This window comes from Panthera onca, chromosome C1, assembly GCF_046562875.1.
Source record: "Panthera onca isolate mPanOnc1 chromosome C1, mPanOnc1 haplotype 2, whole genome shotgun sequence".
Taxonomy (NCBI): domain Eukaryota; kingdom Metazoa; phylum Chordata; class Mammalia; order Carnivora; family Felidae; genus Panthera; species Panthera onca.
Window position 1 is genome coordinate 169,409,326 of NC_138346.1, and position 18,905 is coordinate 169,428,230.

An 18,905-nucleotide genomic window follows, 5' to 3' on the forward strand; every position below is an offset into this window, starting at 1 on the left:
AAATCTGGGTTTGAATCCCAACTCTTGATAATTTTAAGTATGTTAGTGATCTTGGGCATATCACTTATCCTCTATTTCCTCAACTATGAAACAGGGATATAAATACCAGGCTCTTAAGAGTTGTTGAAAAGGGGGCACCTGGGTGGCTCAGTCAGTTGAGCGTCAGACTTTGGCTCAGGTCATGATCTAGCAGTTCGTGGGTTTGAGCCCCGTGATGGCTCTGTGATGCCAGCTCAGAGCCTGGACTCTGTTTCGGATTTTGTGTCTCCCTCTCTCTCTGCCCCTCCCCCACTCACACTCTGCCTATCACTCTCTTAAAAATAAATAATAATGGGGCGCCTGGGTGGCTCAGTCAGTTAAGCGTCCAACTTTGGCTCAGGTCCTGATCTCATGGTTTGTGGGTTCGAGCCCCGTGTCGGGGTCTGTGCTGATGGCTCAGAGCCTGGAGCCTGCTTTGGATTCTGTGTCTCCTTCTCTCTCTGCCCCTCCGCCAACTTGTGCTCTGTCTCTCTCTGTCTCTCAAAAATAAATGTTAAAAAATAATAATAATAATAATAAAACACTAAAAAAATTTTTTTTAAAAAAGAGTTATTGAGGGGCGCCTGGGTGGCTCGGTCGGTTAAGCGTCCGACTTCGGCTCAGGTCATGATCTCGCGGTCCGTGAGTTCGAGCCCCGCATCGGGCTCTGTGCTGACAGCTCAGAGCCTGGAGCCTGTTTCAGATTCTGTGTCTCCCTCTCTCTGACCCTCCCCCGTTCATGCTCTGTCTCTCTCTGTCTCAAAAATAAATAAACGTTAAAAAAAATTAAAAAAATAAAAATAAAAATAAAAAAAATAAAAAAATAATAAAAAAGAGTTATTGAAAAGATTGGGGTGACTGGATGGCTCAGTCAGTTAGGCATCTGACTCTTGGTTTCATCTCAGGTCATGATCTCCCTGTTCATGAGTTCGAGTCCCGAGTCTGGCTCTGTGCTAACAGTGCGGAGCTTGCTTGGAACTCTCTGTCTTTACTCTCTCTCTCTGCCCCTCCCCTGCTCGTGAGCGCTCTCTCTCTCTCTCTCTCTCAAAATAAATAAACTAAAAAAAAAAGCTGTTGAAAAGATTAATTGAGAACGTACAAAGAGCTTATAGCACAGTGCAGAGCACTACATGTAGGTTCTCATGCAGGCTCAATAACAACCTTGCGATGCAGGGAATCTCACTGTTTCCCTTTTACAGATGAGGAAACTGAGGCTTGGAGAAGTGAAATGACTTACTCCACATCTTGCAACTAATAAATTGGGAAGGCAGGTTTCAATGCCAGCTTTAATGCCAAAGCTGACGCTTCAGCTGTTTGTTTCCTTTGGGTAACCAAGCACATTTGAACTTGCAGAAAATGAAAAGGAAATAGATCCCAGGTGACTGTCAAAGGGATACTGCCCAACTGCAAAGTATATGAGCTTTAGTGGACTGCACAACCCACTTGCACTTGGTAGGCAGAGCACAGGTTGTAGGTTGTAGGTTGAAAACTCCACCAAAAAAAAAAAAGCTACATTGAAATCCTAACCCCAGATGCCTGTGAATGTGACCTTAATTTGAAAAAAAAAACAGTCTTTGAAGATGTGATCACATTAAAACAAGGTCATACTGGATTAGAGTAGGCCCTAAATCCAGTGACTGGTATCTTTATAAGAGGGAGATTTGGGGACAGAGACACAGAGGGAAGAAAGCTACATGAAGACAGAGGCAGAGACGAGCTGGGTTGTACCAGTGACTGTGGCTACCACCAGAAGGTGGAAGAGGCAGGAGAGGATTCTTGGGAGGAGCATGGCCTTGTGATGCCTTGATTTTGGACTTGTAAGCCTTCAGAACTGTGAGAAAACAAATTTCTGCTGTTTGAAGTCACACCATTTGTGGTATTTTGTTACAGCAGCCCGAGGAAACTAATATAAATTTTTTAAAATACAAATAAATATAATTAAAAACAAACAAAAAAAGGCAAGCCCAGGTCCAGGGACAGCTGATCCCTCTGCATCAGAGCGGCTGGTCTGAGCCAGAGGCCCTTGGAGAGACCTCTCCCCACACTGCCCCAAAGTGTTTGGTTCTCACCACTAAATAACACGGTATGTACCATGGCTTGGAATATACAAATAAGCCTGCTCCCCTGCTCAGTGATGAGGAAAAGGACAGCACATTTTGTAACTTTGGTACCTGGAATAAAGTGGAGCAGACAGCAGCTTAAATATTTGCTGGCTGAACTGTCGAAGGAAGAGCATCCTGTGACCTCTCTGACTAGAGTTTCTGAGGACAGAGGTGAGCTTTTCCAGGCAGTCAGTCACCCAGTACATGGTCTCCTGTCCTAAGACCAACCTCAACTATAAAATTACTCCCAGCATCAGACAACTTCCCAAACCACAAGGCATCCACAACAGAGCACACTCTGCCTGCGTACTGGCATCTTAGGTAATTTCTACAGCACACAGACTTGTGTAATAACAATTAGGAACAGAGCTAGAAACTGCAATAGTGAAGGAAGTAGAGCTGGTTAGCCTGGGTGGTTGAGGCCCAATGTTTGGGCTTCTTCCAAGAGGAGCCCCGTATAATTACAGGCAGAAAGACAGAGAGGTGCTCATTCCTGGAAGCAAACTTCAGTGTAGACTAGTAAAGTGGTAAGAGAGAGACAGAGACTAAACCTAACAAGAGAAAAAGAGGGTCATGGCCCACCCCACCCCTTCACTAATATCAGGGTGAAATCTATAGGAAACAGTGTAGCTACAGTACAGGTCTAATTTCTTTGGTAAATTTTTGTTGTCTGTAAATGTGTGATTTAACTGAGTGAACTGTGCATCATACATTCTATGATATGGATTTAGATCAACCAACCCAAGTTAAAAGACTTGCCCTGATGAAAACACTGGGTCACATACAGACTGCTGTATGCCTTATATTCTGGTGGTTAAAGACAGTCAGCAAACAGAGCTCTGACGTGTTACTGGACAAATACTGTGGCCCAGTCCTCCTCATAAACACCTTTTTAGGGACACCTGGGTGGCTCAGTCAGTTAAGCGTCCAACTTCAGCTCAGGTCATGATCTCACAGTCTGTGAGTTCAAGCCCCACGTTGGGCTCTGTGCTGTTAGTTCAGAGCCTGGAGCCTGCTTCGGATTCTGTGTCGCCCTCTCTCTCTGCCCCTCCCCCACTCATACTCTGTCTCTATCTAAAAATGAATAAACGTTTAAAAAAATTAAAATAAATAAATAAACAAATAGCTTTTTAGGTTTGCCAACCTAAGTCTCCATGATTCTCCCTTCCTACCGGACTCACAAGATAATTCTTAGACTGTATCTTAGGTTGGCCAGCGTGTAAAAGAAAGCATCAGGGGTTAAGTATCCATGTGGTCCTTAATTCACCACTGGCCACCTTGCCACCCTCCTCCCTTTCTGCAGTACAGGAGTCACAAAGACTTCTATTTTAAAGTCTAAGCCTGTGGGCTTACTTCTCACAATGGCCTCCTTGTTTTGCCCATACTCCCTCCATGCAGAATGCCTTCACTTTTTCCTGGCTTCCTTTTCATCATCCTTCAAGACTTGGCTCGAATACATCTCCCCTTGGAGGCTTCCTCTGACCACCTCTCTGCGCCCCTCTCCCAAGGGCTCCCAATGACACCCTGAGGAGGCACTTGTCACACTGTATGGTAATGCCCACTGGACGATGAGCTCTGCGGGGTGCCAGAGACTGTCTCAATGCACCTGTGCATGTCCCAAATGCACAGCAGGATACTGAGCAACGACAAAATGTTCAGCAAGTGTCTGAGGGACAGAACGCAACCCCTCAAATATTCAAAAGAGGCTGCTTGAGCAAGCAGACCCAACCACTTACTAGAACTGCGACGCTAAACCCTCATGGGTAACAGACCTGGTGCAAACACCGAACACTGAGCCTAGCACTTAAGCTACTCAGGGACAGTTTTACTTATTTGGGGTTACTTGGGTTATTTGGGCTATTTGTGTTATTTGGGCTGGCTTCTGTGTTCTTTTGAGATGAGACAACTAAGTATCAAGCTGATAACATATTTCTAAAAGCCTAAAGTTATGTAGAACAGATCCCCCACCCCATGCCCTGGGCTTGAAACATTCTCTGTAAGAAAAGACATTTCAGTTCTGAAATTTATTGGCCAGCGGGTGTGGAGCATCTTGATAGGTCATCGATAAAGCTAAGAAATAAAACTGAAAGGTGGGAGCTGGCTGGGGACCATTAACAAAGAAAAGTGTAAAGTATCTGTATTTCTGATCAGAATCCCCACTAGCAACGTGCTTATCATGAGTATGGTGTGAGGCTTTATGCTACGTGACTTCCTATGTATATCTTATTATTTCCTAAACACACCTCTATGACATATTATTTTAATTTTATACGTGAGCAAAAAAAAAAAAAAAAGTTCAAGCAGTTCGCCCAAGATTAAACTGCTAATAAATAACATCCAAGAATCAAATTCAATCTATCTGACATGAAAAGCTATACTGCCACAAAATTCTAATGTACAAGAGGTCATTTTGATATCCCACTAAGATCCTCAGAATGGCATGAGATCTTTACTCTCTGGTTATCCTTTAGCACATCTAGGTTTTGGACTTTGAGAGATGCTAGATAACATTGCATGTTGAGATTTGTTTTGGCAGGAGGCTTACATTAGTCCAGGGGGGTGACTTTCCTGAAATAACAGTGGAATTTCAAAACAACCATAATAACATACATTTGGCTCACATCTTAACCATTCCCAAAACCTTTGTGTGCCTGTTACTTAATTTAATTCTTATAAAACTCTCCGATAGGACAGATATTAGAATGAATCCCATTTCACGAATGAGAAAACTGAGCTTTACAGCAGTTAGGCAGACTACATGATATTGTACAGTAAGTTGTACAACGGAGATCTGAACCCAAATTTTCAATTCCAACCCACTACTATGCACTAAAGTTGTTTGGTAAGATTCTGGGAGCCACCACATGGCCTGTCTCCCATCTGGCATTAGGTCAGAAGTCTACAAAGCGCTTTGGATTATGGAGCTCTGGAATCTTCTCAACAACTATTACCAGTAGTATACTTTTTATTTTATTTTTATTTTCTTAATTTTTTTTAATGTTTATTTATTTTTGAGACAGAGAGAGACAGAGCATGAACGAGGGAGGGCCAGAGAGAGAGGGAGACACAGAATCGGAAGCAGGCTCCAGGCTCTGAGCCATCAGCCCAGAGCCCGACGTGGGGCTTGAACTCACGGACCGCGAGATCGTGACTTGAGCTGAAGTCGGACGCTTAACCGACTGAGCCACCCAGGCGTCCCAGTAGTATACTTTTTAAACTAGGACAACAAATTAGCCACATCCACTAAACCAGTGACTGCTCTCTGCCTCTGCCCTTACTTTACTCTCAGATAAGGCCTCCCTCATGGTTCCATACTTGCCCCAAAAATCACCTCATTGGGGAGAAGACAGCCTGGTTCTCCCCGTCCCCCTCCAGGTGGGGCTGGTTGCTCTCCTCTGTGCTCTCATGATTCCCCAAACTTCTCTCCTCCAGCTGACGCAGGTTGAATGGTAACTACTTCCACCCTCTCCCTGCAAAGATATGTCCACCCAGAACCTGTGAATGCAAACTTGTTTAATAAAAGGGTCTTTGCATATTAATTAAAGATCTCGATATGAAATCATCATAGATCATCTGAGTTGGCCCTAAATCCAGTAACAAGTACCCTTAAAAGAGACAGAAGAGAAGACAGACACAGAGAAGGCCACGTGAAGGCTCATGCAGCCATGAGCATAGAACACGTGGAACCACCAAGAGCTGCAAGAGGCAAGGAAGGATTCTCCCCTGGGGCCTTCAGAGGAAGCAAAGACCAGCCAACACCTTGAGTTCACACTTATGGTCTCCAGAATTAGGAAAAAAATAAATTTCTGTTGCTTTCAGCCCCCCAGTTTATAGTCAACTGTCAGCAGCCACAGGAAACCAACATACTAGCATTTGCACCATATTTTTGTTACCTATGGATGTTGCTCTACTTGCACGAGTATCCTGAGAATAAAGACTCTGTCTTATTCACCTTTGTACGCCCAACCATCTCACACAGTGCCTACACCTAGAGACGGCTCAACAATGTTTGTTGAACGAACAAATCCATACAGTCCGGCATATGTAGGCAGCACACAGCAATGCCAGCATACATTTCTTGCAGCACCTCATCAGCAGCATGACATTAGCCTGGGCCAGATAACTATTCCACAGGTCCACCCTACGATCACCATCTTCAACTACCCACTGCTGGCTCAGGACTCCAAAAAGGTAAAGGCCCCAAATCAATGAGTCTGTGGAGCCTGTGACGGAGAGTCACAGCCACTGTGAACCTCTGCCTCACAGATCAAACTCAAGGGATAGTGTATGGATAGAGAGCGAATAAGACATCTATGTGGTGGGTGTGGTGGCAGACACAGAAGACCTCCCCTCTGCGCCCAAATGGGCCCAGCATTTGGGATAATCATAACAATCATTAGAATCACCCAAGTCTTCTGTTTAGCAAAGACAATGTCAGGCACTATGTAAGCGCTTCACAAATTATGCTTCATCCTCACATAAATGTTTCCAGGCAGATATTATTATTACTCTTTTTATACCAAATCTACACATGGGGGAACTGGCTATGGCGAGCTGTGTGATCATGTTTTTCTAACAGATTTGACTATGGCCAACCGTGTGGCCCAGCTCAGAGAGGAGGTTTGGCTTTTGTAACAGGTGCCAACCTCACTCCCATTTCCATTTGGGTCTCCTACACTCATTTCCCTTTTACTTCATTTTTAAACATACTTCATTTCATTCTGCTCACAGAATGCATTCCTCAACATCCCCATGAGGCAGTGTAACATAATAGTTTCATTACTAAAGCAAAAGATCCTTCCCCATCCCCACCCAGTCAAGCCATCTCAGCTCCATTTTCTGGCCTCTTTGCAACCATGAGATGACCTCTTGGAGTCAGGCGGGCACAATCTTAACATCTAGGTCTCTAGTTTCTGTGGCTTAGAGCTGACAGGACTCTCATCCTAGGTCAGGGCCATTCGGTCTACTTGTGTTTTAACAAACCTTCTCATTGTGCACAATTTCTAAATGCCTGACCAAAGTATGTTTAGATGCCTACCAGAATGGAAGAGAACCATATCCCTAGGCCACCGCAGGCATCTGCCGAAGGAAAGCAGAATGCCAGAATCTTCCTCAGCATGAACTATCTTCTAAGACCCTCTCCACAGGGCAGCATGCTTGAACAGCACAAAATATGGGAACTCATTTTTAACAGTTATGCCAGAGTATTTTCATTTAAATTAATGTTATCTCCTTCAAAACAATCATCTTGGGAAGCAACATATTTATTCAAACAGTGCTCACATTGCACTAACATTTCTGGAACTCTCTCAGCAACTCTCTTAACAGTCTGTGGCACTTCCTTTGAAAGTCTTCAGTCATAACAAATTTAATCCTCTGAGAGTAGATTTGAACTTTGAAAAGAGACAAAAATTGGTTGGAGCCATGTCTAATGAATAAAGTGGGTGATCAAATCTTGTTACATCGCTTTAGGTGAAAAATGAGGCATGACTATAAAATAATGTGACTGGTTTTCCTAGGTGACCCATAAACCGACTGGCTGAAAAATAATTCCCATAGAGGAGTTTCAAAATGCTTTGAGCACTAGACGCATCACTGGAATAAGTGTACGGTTCCCAGAGTGGTGATTTGGCAGGGTACAATACTAATTTGGATATATAAGTTCAAATATGTTTGCAAAAAAAGAAATCTGATTGCTTACACTCATGAAAATGAAGAAGCTATTCTCCTGGAGAAATTTCTCCTCCTTTTTACTGACAGCCTGGTCTGCTTTGGACAGGGAGTCTGCTGAGAAAAATCCATGGAGGATTATCTTTTTTTTTGTATCAGTCCTCCCCCATTCAATCAAAGGCTCTTTGAGAAAGGGGACTTCTTCAACTCTGTGTCTCCAGTGCTCAGGACAGCACACACAGAAGCATGAGACACTAATTCCACCATTCTTGACACAAATCCTTTGACTTTGCTTCTTGTGTTCCCGGAGCTTCACTTGCTAAATGTAACTTCTTCTGCCTAGCAAACCAAACTGGACTGTGTAAAATCCACCCACCCAAACTTCTAGTGGTTGGTCAGGGCCAAAAACATAGGGAAATAAGAGGGACTGATTACTAACACAAGGGGCTTCATTTAGGGTCATGGAAATAGTCTAAAATTAGATTATGGTGATAGTTGCATAACTCTGTAAACACATTAAAAGACATTGGGGCACCTGGGTGGCTCAGTCGGTTAAGCGTCCAACTTCAGCTCAGGTCATGATCTGGCAGTCAGTGAGTTCAAGCCCTACATCGGGCTCTGTGCTAACAGTTCAGAGCCTAGAGCCTACTTCGGATTCTGTGTCTCCGTCTCTCTCTACTTCTCCCCCCAACCCCAATCGCACTCTGTCTCTCAAAAATGAATAAATGCTAAAAATAAATAAATAAATAAAAATTTAAAAAAGACATTGAATTGTACACTTTGGGTGCCTAGGTAGCTCAGTCAGTTGAGCATCCAAATCTTGATTTCGGCTCAGGTCATGATCTCACGGTTGTGATATGGAGCCTTGCATTGGGCTCTGCACTGGCAGTGTGCTTGGGATTCTCTCTCCTTCTCTCTCTCTGCCCCTTCCTTGCTCATGTTCTCTCTCTCTCTCTCTCTCTCTGCCCCTCCCTTGCTCATGCTTTCTCTCTCTCAAAAAAAAAGATATTGAATTGTACACTTTAAATGGGTGAATTGTGTGATATGTGAATCATATTTCAATAAGGTAGTTTATTTAAAAAGTCCTTCACATGGGGCGCCTGGGTGGCTCAGTCGGTTAAGCATCTGACTTCGGCTCAGGTCATGATCTCGTGGTCTGCGAGGTCGAGCCCCGCGTCGGTCAGCTGTGCTGACAGCTCAGAGCCTGGAGCCTGTTTTGGATTCTGTGTCTCCCTCTCTCTCTGACCCTCCCCTGTTCATGCTGTCTTTCCCTGTCTCAAAAATAAAATAAACGTTAAAAATAAATAAATAAATAAATAAATAAATAAATAAATAAAAATAAAAAGTCCTTCACAATAGGAATGTTTGTGCCTTGATTCCTTTCTAATATGGCGGTTGGAATAAATGATAGCTTCTCTTCCAAAAATCTAGTTCTCTATATAAAATTAAGTTTCTGTCTTCTTCTATATCTCTATCACTTGAAAATGACTGCATGGTTTTCACCAGATTTGGAAAGCATGTTTAGGACAGTGAGGACTATTGAGTGTCCCCCAATATCAATTATCCCTTTCATTTTGCTTGACACCCCCAATGGTTAGCCTCACACATAGTACCCAGAATAACATGGGTATTTCCCAGCCCCCCTTGCTGTTAGAGGGCTTAGACCAAGTTTTGGTGCAGAAGACATGAATAAAATTGAAGATGTGCAGTCTCTTTGAAAAGTGTGCCTTCCTGGGGCACCTGGGTGGCTCAGTCGGTTAATCATCCGACTTCAGCTCAGGTCATGACCTCACAGTTCATGGGTTCAAGCCCTGCATTGGGCTCTGTGCTGACAGTTCAGAGCCTGGAGCCTGCTTTGGATTCTGTGTCTCCCTCTCTCTCTGACCCTCTCCCGCTCATGCTCTGTCTCTCTCTCAAAAATAAATAAACATTAAAAATTAAAAAGAAAAAGAAGAAAAAGAAAAAGTGTGCCTTCCTCCCACTTCCTCCCCTTCCTCTTGCCCGGAATGACCATATGGTGGTAGGAAGCCATCTTGGATCATGCAGATAAGGGCAATTCACTAGGGGAGGCTGAGGAACAAAAGAAAAGAAATAGAGGACCCTTTACACAACAGAGCCACCCACAACAGCCCAGGACTGTCCACACCCAGTCTATTACAGAAAGGATTCTATTACTATGATCTTTTATTTTGTTTAAGTAACTTGTTTTCACAGACAAATCTATATGCTAACTAGTGATAAAATCTGATATTCTGTACCAAAACAGAATTTAAAATATGCAGCATCAGCATACCTTTTATGCCATGGCAAAACTATTATCACTGCTACCTTGGAAGGCAGACCACTGGTCAACCAAACCCAGGCAAACAGGTGAGAGAATTCAGAACAGGAGCATTTGTTGGCTGCTTCTTGCCACAACAGAGAGGAGCTCAGGCAAAGACTAGCTAGTCCACAGGCAAAAATGGAGGTTATAGCTCTGCTAAGGATGTTTTCTTTAACTATGGTCTGCAAACTGTGTTGTCCAAGTCTAGTATTTGTAGCCTTACAGAGTTGAAATGACCACTACCTATGTTCCCCAGCTAAGGCAGCTTATACATGAAGCAGTAGGTGTAGAGGAAAGGGCTGTGGACTCAACTCTTTCCCAGGATTCCCTGCTGGACAATGAAAACTGGCCCACCAGCAAAGATTGAATTAAAGATACCGCCTTCTTATTTAGCCTAGCTTTTCCTGTCTCAAGGCGGCTATCATGATGGAAACATCAGAGGAGGAACAGAGCACAGAGGCCAGAAAATAAAAGCCAAAGTTTTCAGGCTTAAAACTCTATCTACATGAGAATTTTCACTGTGGTTATCAGTACATGGAACTGATCAGAAGAGGCCAGAAGAAGCCTAATAAACTTTTGAAGTAATTATATAGTGAAACAAACCACACTAACTTGGTCTGCAAAAGCAACTCCTGCCTTCCTACACCCCCCAACTTTTATCAGCAGAAAGCAGGATGCAAAAGCTGTGCAGATCCCAAACTCTCAGAACCTACAGCCTAGTGTCTAGGGCTAAATGAGCATGGAGGACAAAGAATAAGAGAGTCCCTCCTGTGGGCGCCTGGGTGACTCAGTGGTTAGGCGTCCAACCCTTGACTTTGGCTCAGGCCATGATCTCACAGTTCATGAGTTCAAGCCCCTCATTGGGCTTCACGCTGACAGTTCAGAGCCTGCTTGGGATTCTCCCTCTCTCTCTCTCTATCCCTCCCCGCTCGTTCATTCTCTCTCTCTCTCTCAAAATAAATAATTAAATAAACAGAAAGAAAGAAAGAAAGAAAGAAAGAAAGAAAGAAAGAAAGAAAGAAAGGAAGGAAGGAAGAAAGAACAAAAGGAAGGAAGGAAGGAAGGAAGGAAGGAAGGAAGGAAGGAAGGAAGGAAGAAAATCCCTCCCGGAGTGCAGAATCAGGGCTCCCTGTGGACCTACTCCATTGTCAGACCAAGGAGTCTGCACTCCCAGCCAGCAGCAAAGTGTGAATACCATGGCTGGTGATTGCTCTATTTCTATAACTACATCAGTCTATATATTTATTGGAAGGAATTAGAGGTGACGCCCCCAAGGAAGAGTGATGTGCTTCATGGGCGGGAAGAACAGTGGGCATGGCTGTCTGCATGCCCAAAGAAGTGGCCCATGGCAGAGATTTCTACTTGCAACTTCCTTTCTTAAGATAACAGAACCACCCCTTTTTAGCTGGCCACATGCCTCCCAGTATAAAGTCTGCATCTTTTTGCCCTTCTTGCAGGTAAGTGTGGCCTGTCTGGAAAATCTAATCAATGGATTGTGAGCAGGAGTGAGGTGTGCAATTTCCAGATTGTTTAAAGGGAAGGAAAAAACCAAAACAAAACAATTTGCTCCACCTTTTTCCTGTGCCCACTGGCTGAAATGTGGATAAGGGTGTGGGGGCCACCTGTAACCAGGTGGGCAAAGGCAACACCTTCAAGATGGCAGAGCCATATGATTAAAGGAAGTTGGGTCCCATGGCTCTACCATACTAGTCCTGGTGTGCTTAGACCTAGACTATTCCACGAGAGAGAAACTTCCATTTTGTTTCATCCACTGCTGTTTGAGTTTCTGTTACAAGTTGAATCTATGTAATTGTACACATTATTTGAGTTAAAATACAGGCCACTGGTGTACATCAAATTCACTTTGGAAGGCACCGTTAAATGTCATCTTCCAGAGCCTCCAAAACTGAGCGATGATGGGACACCAGGCCTTGATAGAGAACTCTAACAGAGACTTCAAATATGAGCCAAGCAGAAAGCCACAGGGCACAATGCTGTGTAGTGCATGTGCTGAATTATGATGGCTCTCCTTCTCAAATGTGCAACTCTGAGTAGCAGTGGGAGTGTGCAGTGTAACACAGAGTGAGAGGGGAAAAGAGTCTGACTTAGATCAGTGAAGCCAGGAAAGAGAAGCTCCTGAACAAATTGCTTAAAATATTTTTCATAACAAAGGCTGTGTAAGGGCTAAGTGCCTGGCTCTATAAAACAGTCCTGTCCGTTCCTCTACTTAGCTAGCTCTTTCGGCTATGCACCCCCCCCTCTTCTGTTCGCACACTATCCACTCTTCAAGACACAATTCAAGTTCCACCATTTCTTTCCCCAGTCCAGAATGTTCTCTCCCTTACCTGCACTCAGCACTTTTTCTAATTCTGTTCTTTGCACATATATGTATTTCTTGTGTCTTATTTCCCCCACTCCTGGATGGAAAAGGACAGTATCTCATTTATCCTGGTATTTAATACCAATTCAAATAAACAAAGTGTGAACAGGGGGAGAACAATCATTCATAAGCCATCATAATTAAAGGACTTTTTTTTTTTTTTAATGGGAGTCATAGCATATTAAACATTGACCCAAAGATGGTTCTCTGCCAAGTCTTCCTTGCCCTAGGACATCAGATTTTAAGGAAAGGTAGCAAGGTGCCTCTACCTAACACCAGTTACCTCAGAGTCCCAAAACATCCCCCTTCCTCCCCAGTATTCTTTCATTTCCTTCTCAAAACTATATCTAGAAACATGTCCCTTCACCCGTGCTTGCAGCTGGCCTCATGAAAGTTCGGGAAAGGGTGATTCATCCCAAATGGGAGATAGCGGAGTTCCTCCAGTTAAGACAAAGTTCTCAAAGCCCCACTGGTTTGATCTGAGAACCTGAGACCCTTAATCTCTGTGTCATGTATTTGATGCCCATTTTGGTGCAAGCAGTACCTGACCCTAAAAAGAGATCATTCGTGGGGCGCCTGGGTGGCTCAGTCAGTTAAGCATCTGACTTCGGCTCAGGTCATGATCTCACGGTTCGTGAGTTTGAGCCCCGCATCGGGCTCTGTGTTGACAGCTCAGAACCTGGAGCCTGCTTTGGATTCTGTCTCTCCCTCTCTCTCTCTGCCCCTTCCCCTCTCATGCTCTCTCTCAAAAATAAACATTAAAAATAAAAAGGATCATTTATTTAGTGCAGGGGTTCTTAACTCAGGATCCTTAGAAGAAATCCCTGGGTAGAATTCAATGGTGTCCTTGAATTTGAATGGCAAAACAAACAAAAGCTTTATTTTCATTAACCTCTAAATGAAATTTAGCATTTCCTTAAATTATGAATATAGGCAACAAACAAGTATTATTATTATTACCATTACAAATACTACCAGGGACTTTATCATCAATAGAAATCACAGATATTTTCATATCATATTATACTTATCTAAAATTACTGAGATTGCAGATGTATCAAAATATCACTTATCACCACTCTAAAGTAAGACAGTATTAGACTTCCCACTAAATCTTGTTATTTAATGTGTCAGTAAGGAAGCATACAGATCTTGCTGCATCACAAATTTGATTAATATTTTGATAATTGAATTTCAATATAATAATTCCTTTGTAATCCTGTATGCTTTGTTTTATCTATTTTTTAAAAAGATATATTCTAGTAAGGCGTCTGGAGACTAAATAAAGGAATTCAACACACAAGAACCCCTGTGGGTTGATGAAAGAAAACCAGCTTACTCAAAAGTTCCCACGCAGGCATTTATTTTTTTTTTTTTTTTTTGCTGGAGATAATGATGAACTATCGTTCAAAATATCCAAACATTCTGGGGCGCCTGGGTGGCTCAGTCGGTTAAGCATCTGACTTCAGCTCAGATCCTGATCTCATGGTAGGTGAGTTCAAGCCCCATGTCGGGCTCTGTGCTGACAGCTCTGAGCCTGGAGCCTGCTTTGGATTCTGCGTCTCCCTCTCTCTCTGCCCCTTCCCTGCTTGCATTCTGTCTCTCTCTCTCTCTCTCAAAAATAAAACATTAAAAAAAATTTACAAAATATCCAAACATTCATTTACTTGGGAGTTTGAACTCTCCCCAATTCTTAATACTGGTCACATGCAGACCATTGGACCCAAGAGCAATTTTTAGAGACCAGGAGTGGTTTGAACTAAGTTGTCTGCTCTGGTATCTCTTAAGACGTCTCAGTTACAGAGGCCCATAAATTCCTTTCTCACCGTGCTAATCTGAGTTAGGTCTTTGCCACTTGCATGCACCTGGCTTCTGACTAACATGGAGTCCCTCTATATTGGTTGGGGCCACTGAGGGTAGAGGAAGGTGGGGGACAATGATAGTATTTATGAAAGGTGGGGAAGAGATGTTAATATCTGCATCAGGTTGGGCCTGATTAGCTTAGTGTCCCCAGATCAACAGAACACTGATAACACAAAGTCCTGTTCCAGACCCATCGTAAGGTTTCCCCAAAGTGTCAATCAGCTTCCAGGTGACAAGAGATTACAAGTACTTTTTTTCTTTAATTTTTTAAAAATGTTTTATTTATTTTTGAGAGAGCAAATGTGAGTAGGGGAGTGGCAGAGAGAGAGGGGGACAGGCAATCAGAAGCGGGCTGTGTGCTGACAGCAGTGAGCTGATGCAGGGCTGGAACTCACGAACCACGAGATCATGACCTGAACCAAAAACCGGATGCTCAACCGACTGAGCCACCCAGGTGCCCCAACACTACAGGTACTTTTAAACTCATTTCATTTAATCCTCACAGGAACCTCTATGGGTATGTCTCATTGCTTCCAACCTTTACAGAAAAGTGGGGGGAAGGGGATCAGAAGTTAATTAACTTGCCCAGCAGTGTCCAACTCCTATATTTTTATTCTTTTCTGTCTAGTATTCTTCCCCTGACAAACCCACCTTAGGAATTCCACCTTTAAGCCTCAATTCAGCTACCACCTTCAGTGTTCTCAGACTCCAGAAATAAACCTCTTAGTGTTTTCTGATACCTTAGGGCACATCTTGCTAACGGACACACAGAATAAATCAAGATAAAGCAGAGAAGCTCACATAGTTCAAAGCTATAGCGGCAGACGTTGAGTGTAGGGGAAAGCGCTTGGTGGAGCCACTCTTGCTGCTGGGGATGGGTCCCTGCTACCTCTCGAATGACCCCCTGCACACCATATGCTGACCTCTACTTTCAGTTTCCACCTTTCTTCATAAGAGCAAAAGTCCTCTTCAGATTGCTTTGGGTTTGCCATTTGCAAAAGCAGGTAATTAAGGTAGGTCTTTCATCCAAGTGAAGTGGCCTAACACGAACTTTCAGAAAGGACGGCACACCCGTACAGCCCTCCATGCTGTTCCCCCTTCAGTACCTGGCACACACCTCCATCGTAACGCCTAATGCACTGTGCTCGGTTTATTCTTGTCTACCTCCCCTTCTATACTGTTTTTGCTGAGGACAGGAATATTTTCTATCCCAAGTACTCAGCACAATGTCTGATACAAAGTAAGCACATAATAAATGTTTGAAGAGAATAAATTTATTGCTCACCAACTATACACTGGCTTTAAGGGCTGGAATACACTTAACTTGAAGTATATTGCATACTGTTCACAATTCAGGGCAACTGAAACCAGGACTCACTGAAATCTGCACTATCCTAGATACTGCAGATACAGATAAAAGCAGACTCCATCTTAAAGAAGTTTACTCTCTAGAGGGGAGTCTCACATGTGAAGATAATTTCACTGGGATTTCATTAATCTATTCTAGAAGTATCTATAAGAAAGGAGCACTTAAATGGGGGGGGGGGGGAATGAAAGTGGCAGACAGAGGTTGTTGGGGAAAGTTTTCTGAAGATGTTATCTGAATTGAATCACACCAGAAGACAGGAGGAATATATTTACATCCCTGGTGAGGAGAGAGACAGAGACAGAGACAGAGAGAATAAAATCAGAGAGCAGCAGCTGAGGACAAAAACTTAGGAAATAGCTAGGGTGTACACAGCGCAAGCAGGTCATGAAGGAACTCTCAAAAAGCATGAGTAGAATCAGGAGAGTGATCAAGGCAAGGGAATGAGGACTTTAAAGGTGCAAAACCAGGGATGCCTAGGTGGTGCAGTCGGTTGAGAATCCGGCTCCTGATTTCGGGTCAGGTCGTGATCTCACGGTTTGTGAGTTCAAGCCCCACGTCAGGCTCTGTGCTGACAGTGCGGAGCCTGCTTGGGATTCTCTCTCTCCCCCCTTCTCTCTGCACCTCCCCAACTCATGCATATTCTCTCTCTCTCTCAAAAAAAATAAACTTAATAAAAAATTATTTTTTTTAAAAAAGTGCAAAACCAGCAATGCCAGAGGCAATAAGAAGGCCAAATAAGGCCTCAAAAAAAGTATTCAATGGATTTAGCAACGAGAAAGTCATTAGTAACCTTGGCAAGTGGTGAAGGAAGAAGGAGCCAGACTGCAGGGAGGTGGTAAGTGAATGGGTGAAAAATCAGTGGTGGCAATTGGCCAAAAAGGGGAAAAGCAAGAAAGCAGTAGCTAAAAGGGGATAAGGTTTGAAAAACATACATATATATATATATATATTTTTTTTTTTTTTTTGGTCTCAGCCTAAATTTTTCTTTCCCATCCTACACTACTCCCAAATGGACAACTTTCCTCAAAAATTCCCACTATGATGTAAGCTCCTTAAGTATAAGTCTTGTGTCTGAATTGTCTTTTTATTCCACACATTTTCTGTATATGGCATAGGTTCAGTCTTTTTGAATGAATGAATGAATGAAATACATATTCAACACAGGTGATAAGGAAATGAAGGGATCTACTGGGTAACATCTGTTTTTGATCTTAAGGGAATTTGTGGTTGTCTGAAAACTCAAGAGCATATTCTATTCAGAGGACCTTCTCTCCTTGATGCTTATAAATGTCTGACTCAGGGAGGGAGATGTAGATTGGGGCCCAGTGTAGATTTTACAGATTAGGGAAAAATAGTTCCTTATAGATTTAAGGGTCCCTTCCTTCACAGAAGTTGTAATTGGTAGGTCTATATTAGATTCTGGGTGCTGCTTTTATAGTTCCTCTTTAACCTGCCCAGGCTTCAGTTTTCTCACTGGCAACTTGAAGATGCCCATAATAGCATCGACCTCATAAGGCTGCAGCATAAATGAGATACTGCACATTTAGTGCTTTTCGTGGTGCGTGGCAAAATGACACTTATATGTTAAAGATAAAGTATTACTAAAATGAATAAAAATATCACTAAAAGAAATGAGTTCCAGAAAAGCTAGGTATAAGTCAAATCTTATTTTAAATACAGAAAGAGAAACTCGTTAGAAGATGTTTTATAAAAGTGAATGAATAATCAGCTCCAAGTTGCCTGTTTTATAAATCCACCTTTTCATTCATGAAGTTTACTGAAAAATCTTTCAGAGTTTCACCTATCCGAGTGGACCTGCCCCTGAAGTCTGTTAACGTTCCTTAGCTGGTGGGGAGGGTGCGGCGAGGGGCGAGCCAAGGGGTTGCATTAATTTCCTGGCCAGCCACGAAGGCTTGCATAAGAGCACCCTTGGGTATGCAGTTTCTGTTCTCATGAAAATTCAGCTCCAACTCCTCGAAGAACAGATCTAGAAGCACCATCTGGCAAAGACTAGCGTTTTCAAAAGCCTGCGTCCCAGCAACCAGGCCGTGGAAGGGCGGGAGCTCAGTCCCAACGCAAACTAGGATGTGGAGAGAGAGCAAGACTTGGCAACCTCTTCTCAGCTCTGCGGGTCTCACGCACCAGCTGGGCGGGCGCTCCCGCCAACCATGCCCCACGGCGTCGGGCTCCCAGCCAGTGGGAAGCGCCAGTCTCAGACCAGAATAGCAAGCAACTGGGAGGGATGCGAGGGGGTTCTGAGCAAGGCAGAGGCCGTCTAACCTTTCCGGGTGAAGGCGACTGCACTCAGAGTTGTAACTGTATCTTTAGCCACAGGAAAGGTTAATGTAAATGTCAGAGGCCTCAGCCGGAGGGGTGGGGAAGGGAGGAGGCGAGAGAAGGGCGGGGCAAGAGGCAGAGGGTCGGGCCTCCCAAGGTCAAGCCCTGCTCGCCCGTCCCCGGAGAGTCGACAAAGCAGCTCCGCGGAGCCCCGAGGCCACCCTTCAGCACCCTGCGACCTCCGCAGGGCCTCCGGGCCAGGAAAAGCCAGAGCAAAGAAGTTGGGTGGAGACTAGGGCGGCACGCGGAAGTGGCGGGGCCCGAGCGCGGCAGGGGGCGGGCGGCCGACTCCAGCGGCACGTCGCGCACGGCCCCGCTCCGGGCGCACGCCGCGGAGGAGCCGGCGCGTCCCTTACCCCGTTGGCGGCGGCGATGCGCACGATGAGCTGGATGGCCTCCTTCATGTAGAACCTGCCGTCCCCGCCCACCACGAGGGTGGCCTCCTGCCGCTGCGCCGGCTCCACCGTGGAGATGATACTCTGGATGAAATTCTCCGCGTAGTTGGCGCTGCTCTGAAACACCTTCACCCGCTTCCGCAGCCCGCTCGTGCCCGGCTTCTGGTCCGGGTACGCCTGGGTCTTCACCGTCACAATCTTCACCATGGTGGCGACTCGCTTCTTGGGGCCGGAGCGGACTCTGCTAACCGCGGGGAGGCCGGAGCTGTGGCTGCAGCTGCTCTGGGGTGAGGGCGCGGACGGGCTAGGGGCAACGCCAGCTCTCTCGCCTGCGCTCGGCCCTCCTCCTTAAAGGGACAGGGGACAGGGCCCTCCCTCCGTGGCCAGCCCCACTTTGCAGGTACAGGGGGGCGGGTAGAGAAAAGGAGAGCGCCCACCTCCAGGCCTC

General features: G+C 44.5%; 1 protein-coding gene across 1 annotated transcript in view; it reads right to left on the reverse strand.

The window, feature by feature from the left end:
• The window catches only part of PGM1 (phosphoglucomutase 1), a 62,350-nt gene extending 43,445 nt beyond the window's left edge, over positions 1-18,905 (reverse strand). Inside the window, exon 1 of the mRNA XM_060625929.2 lies at positions 18,419-18,905. Coding sequence (XP_060481912.1) covers positions 18,419-18,664 — 246 coding nt within the window. The 5' untranslated portion in view covers positions 18,665-18,905. The remainder of the gene's footprint in view (positions 1-18,418) is intronic.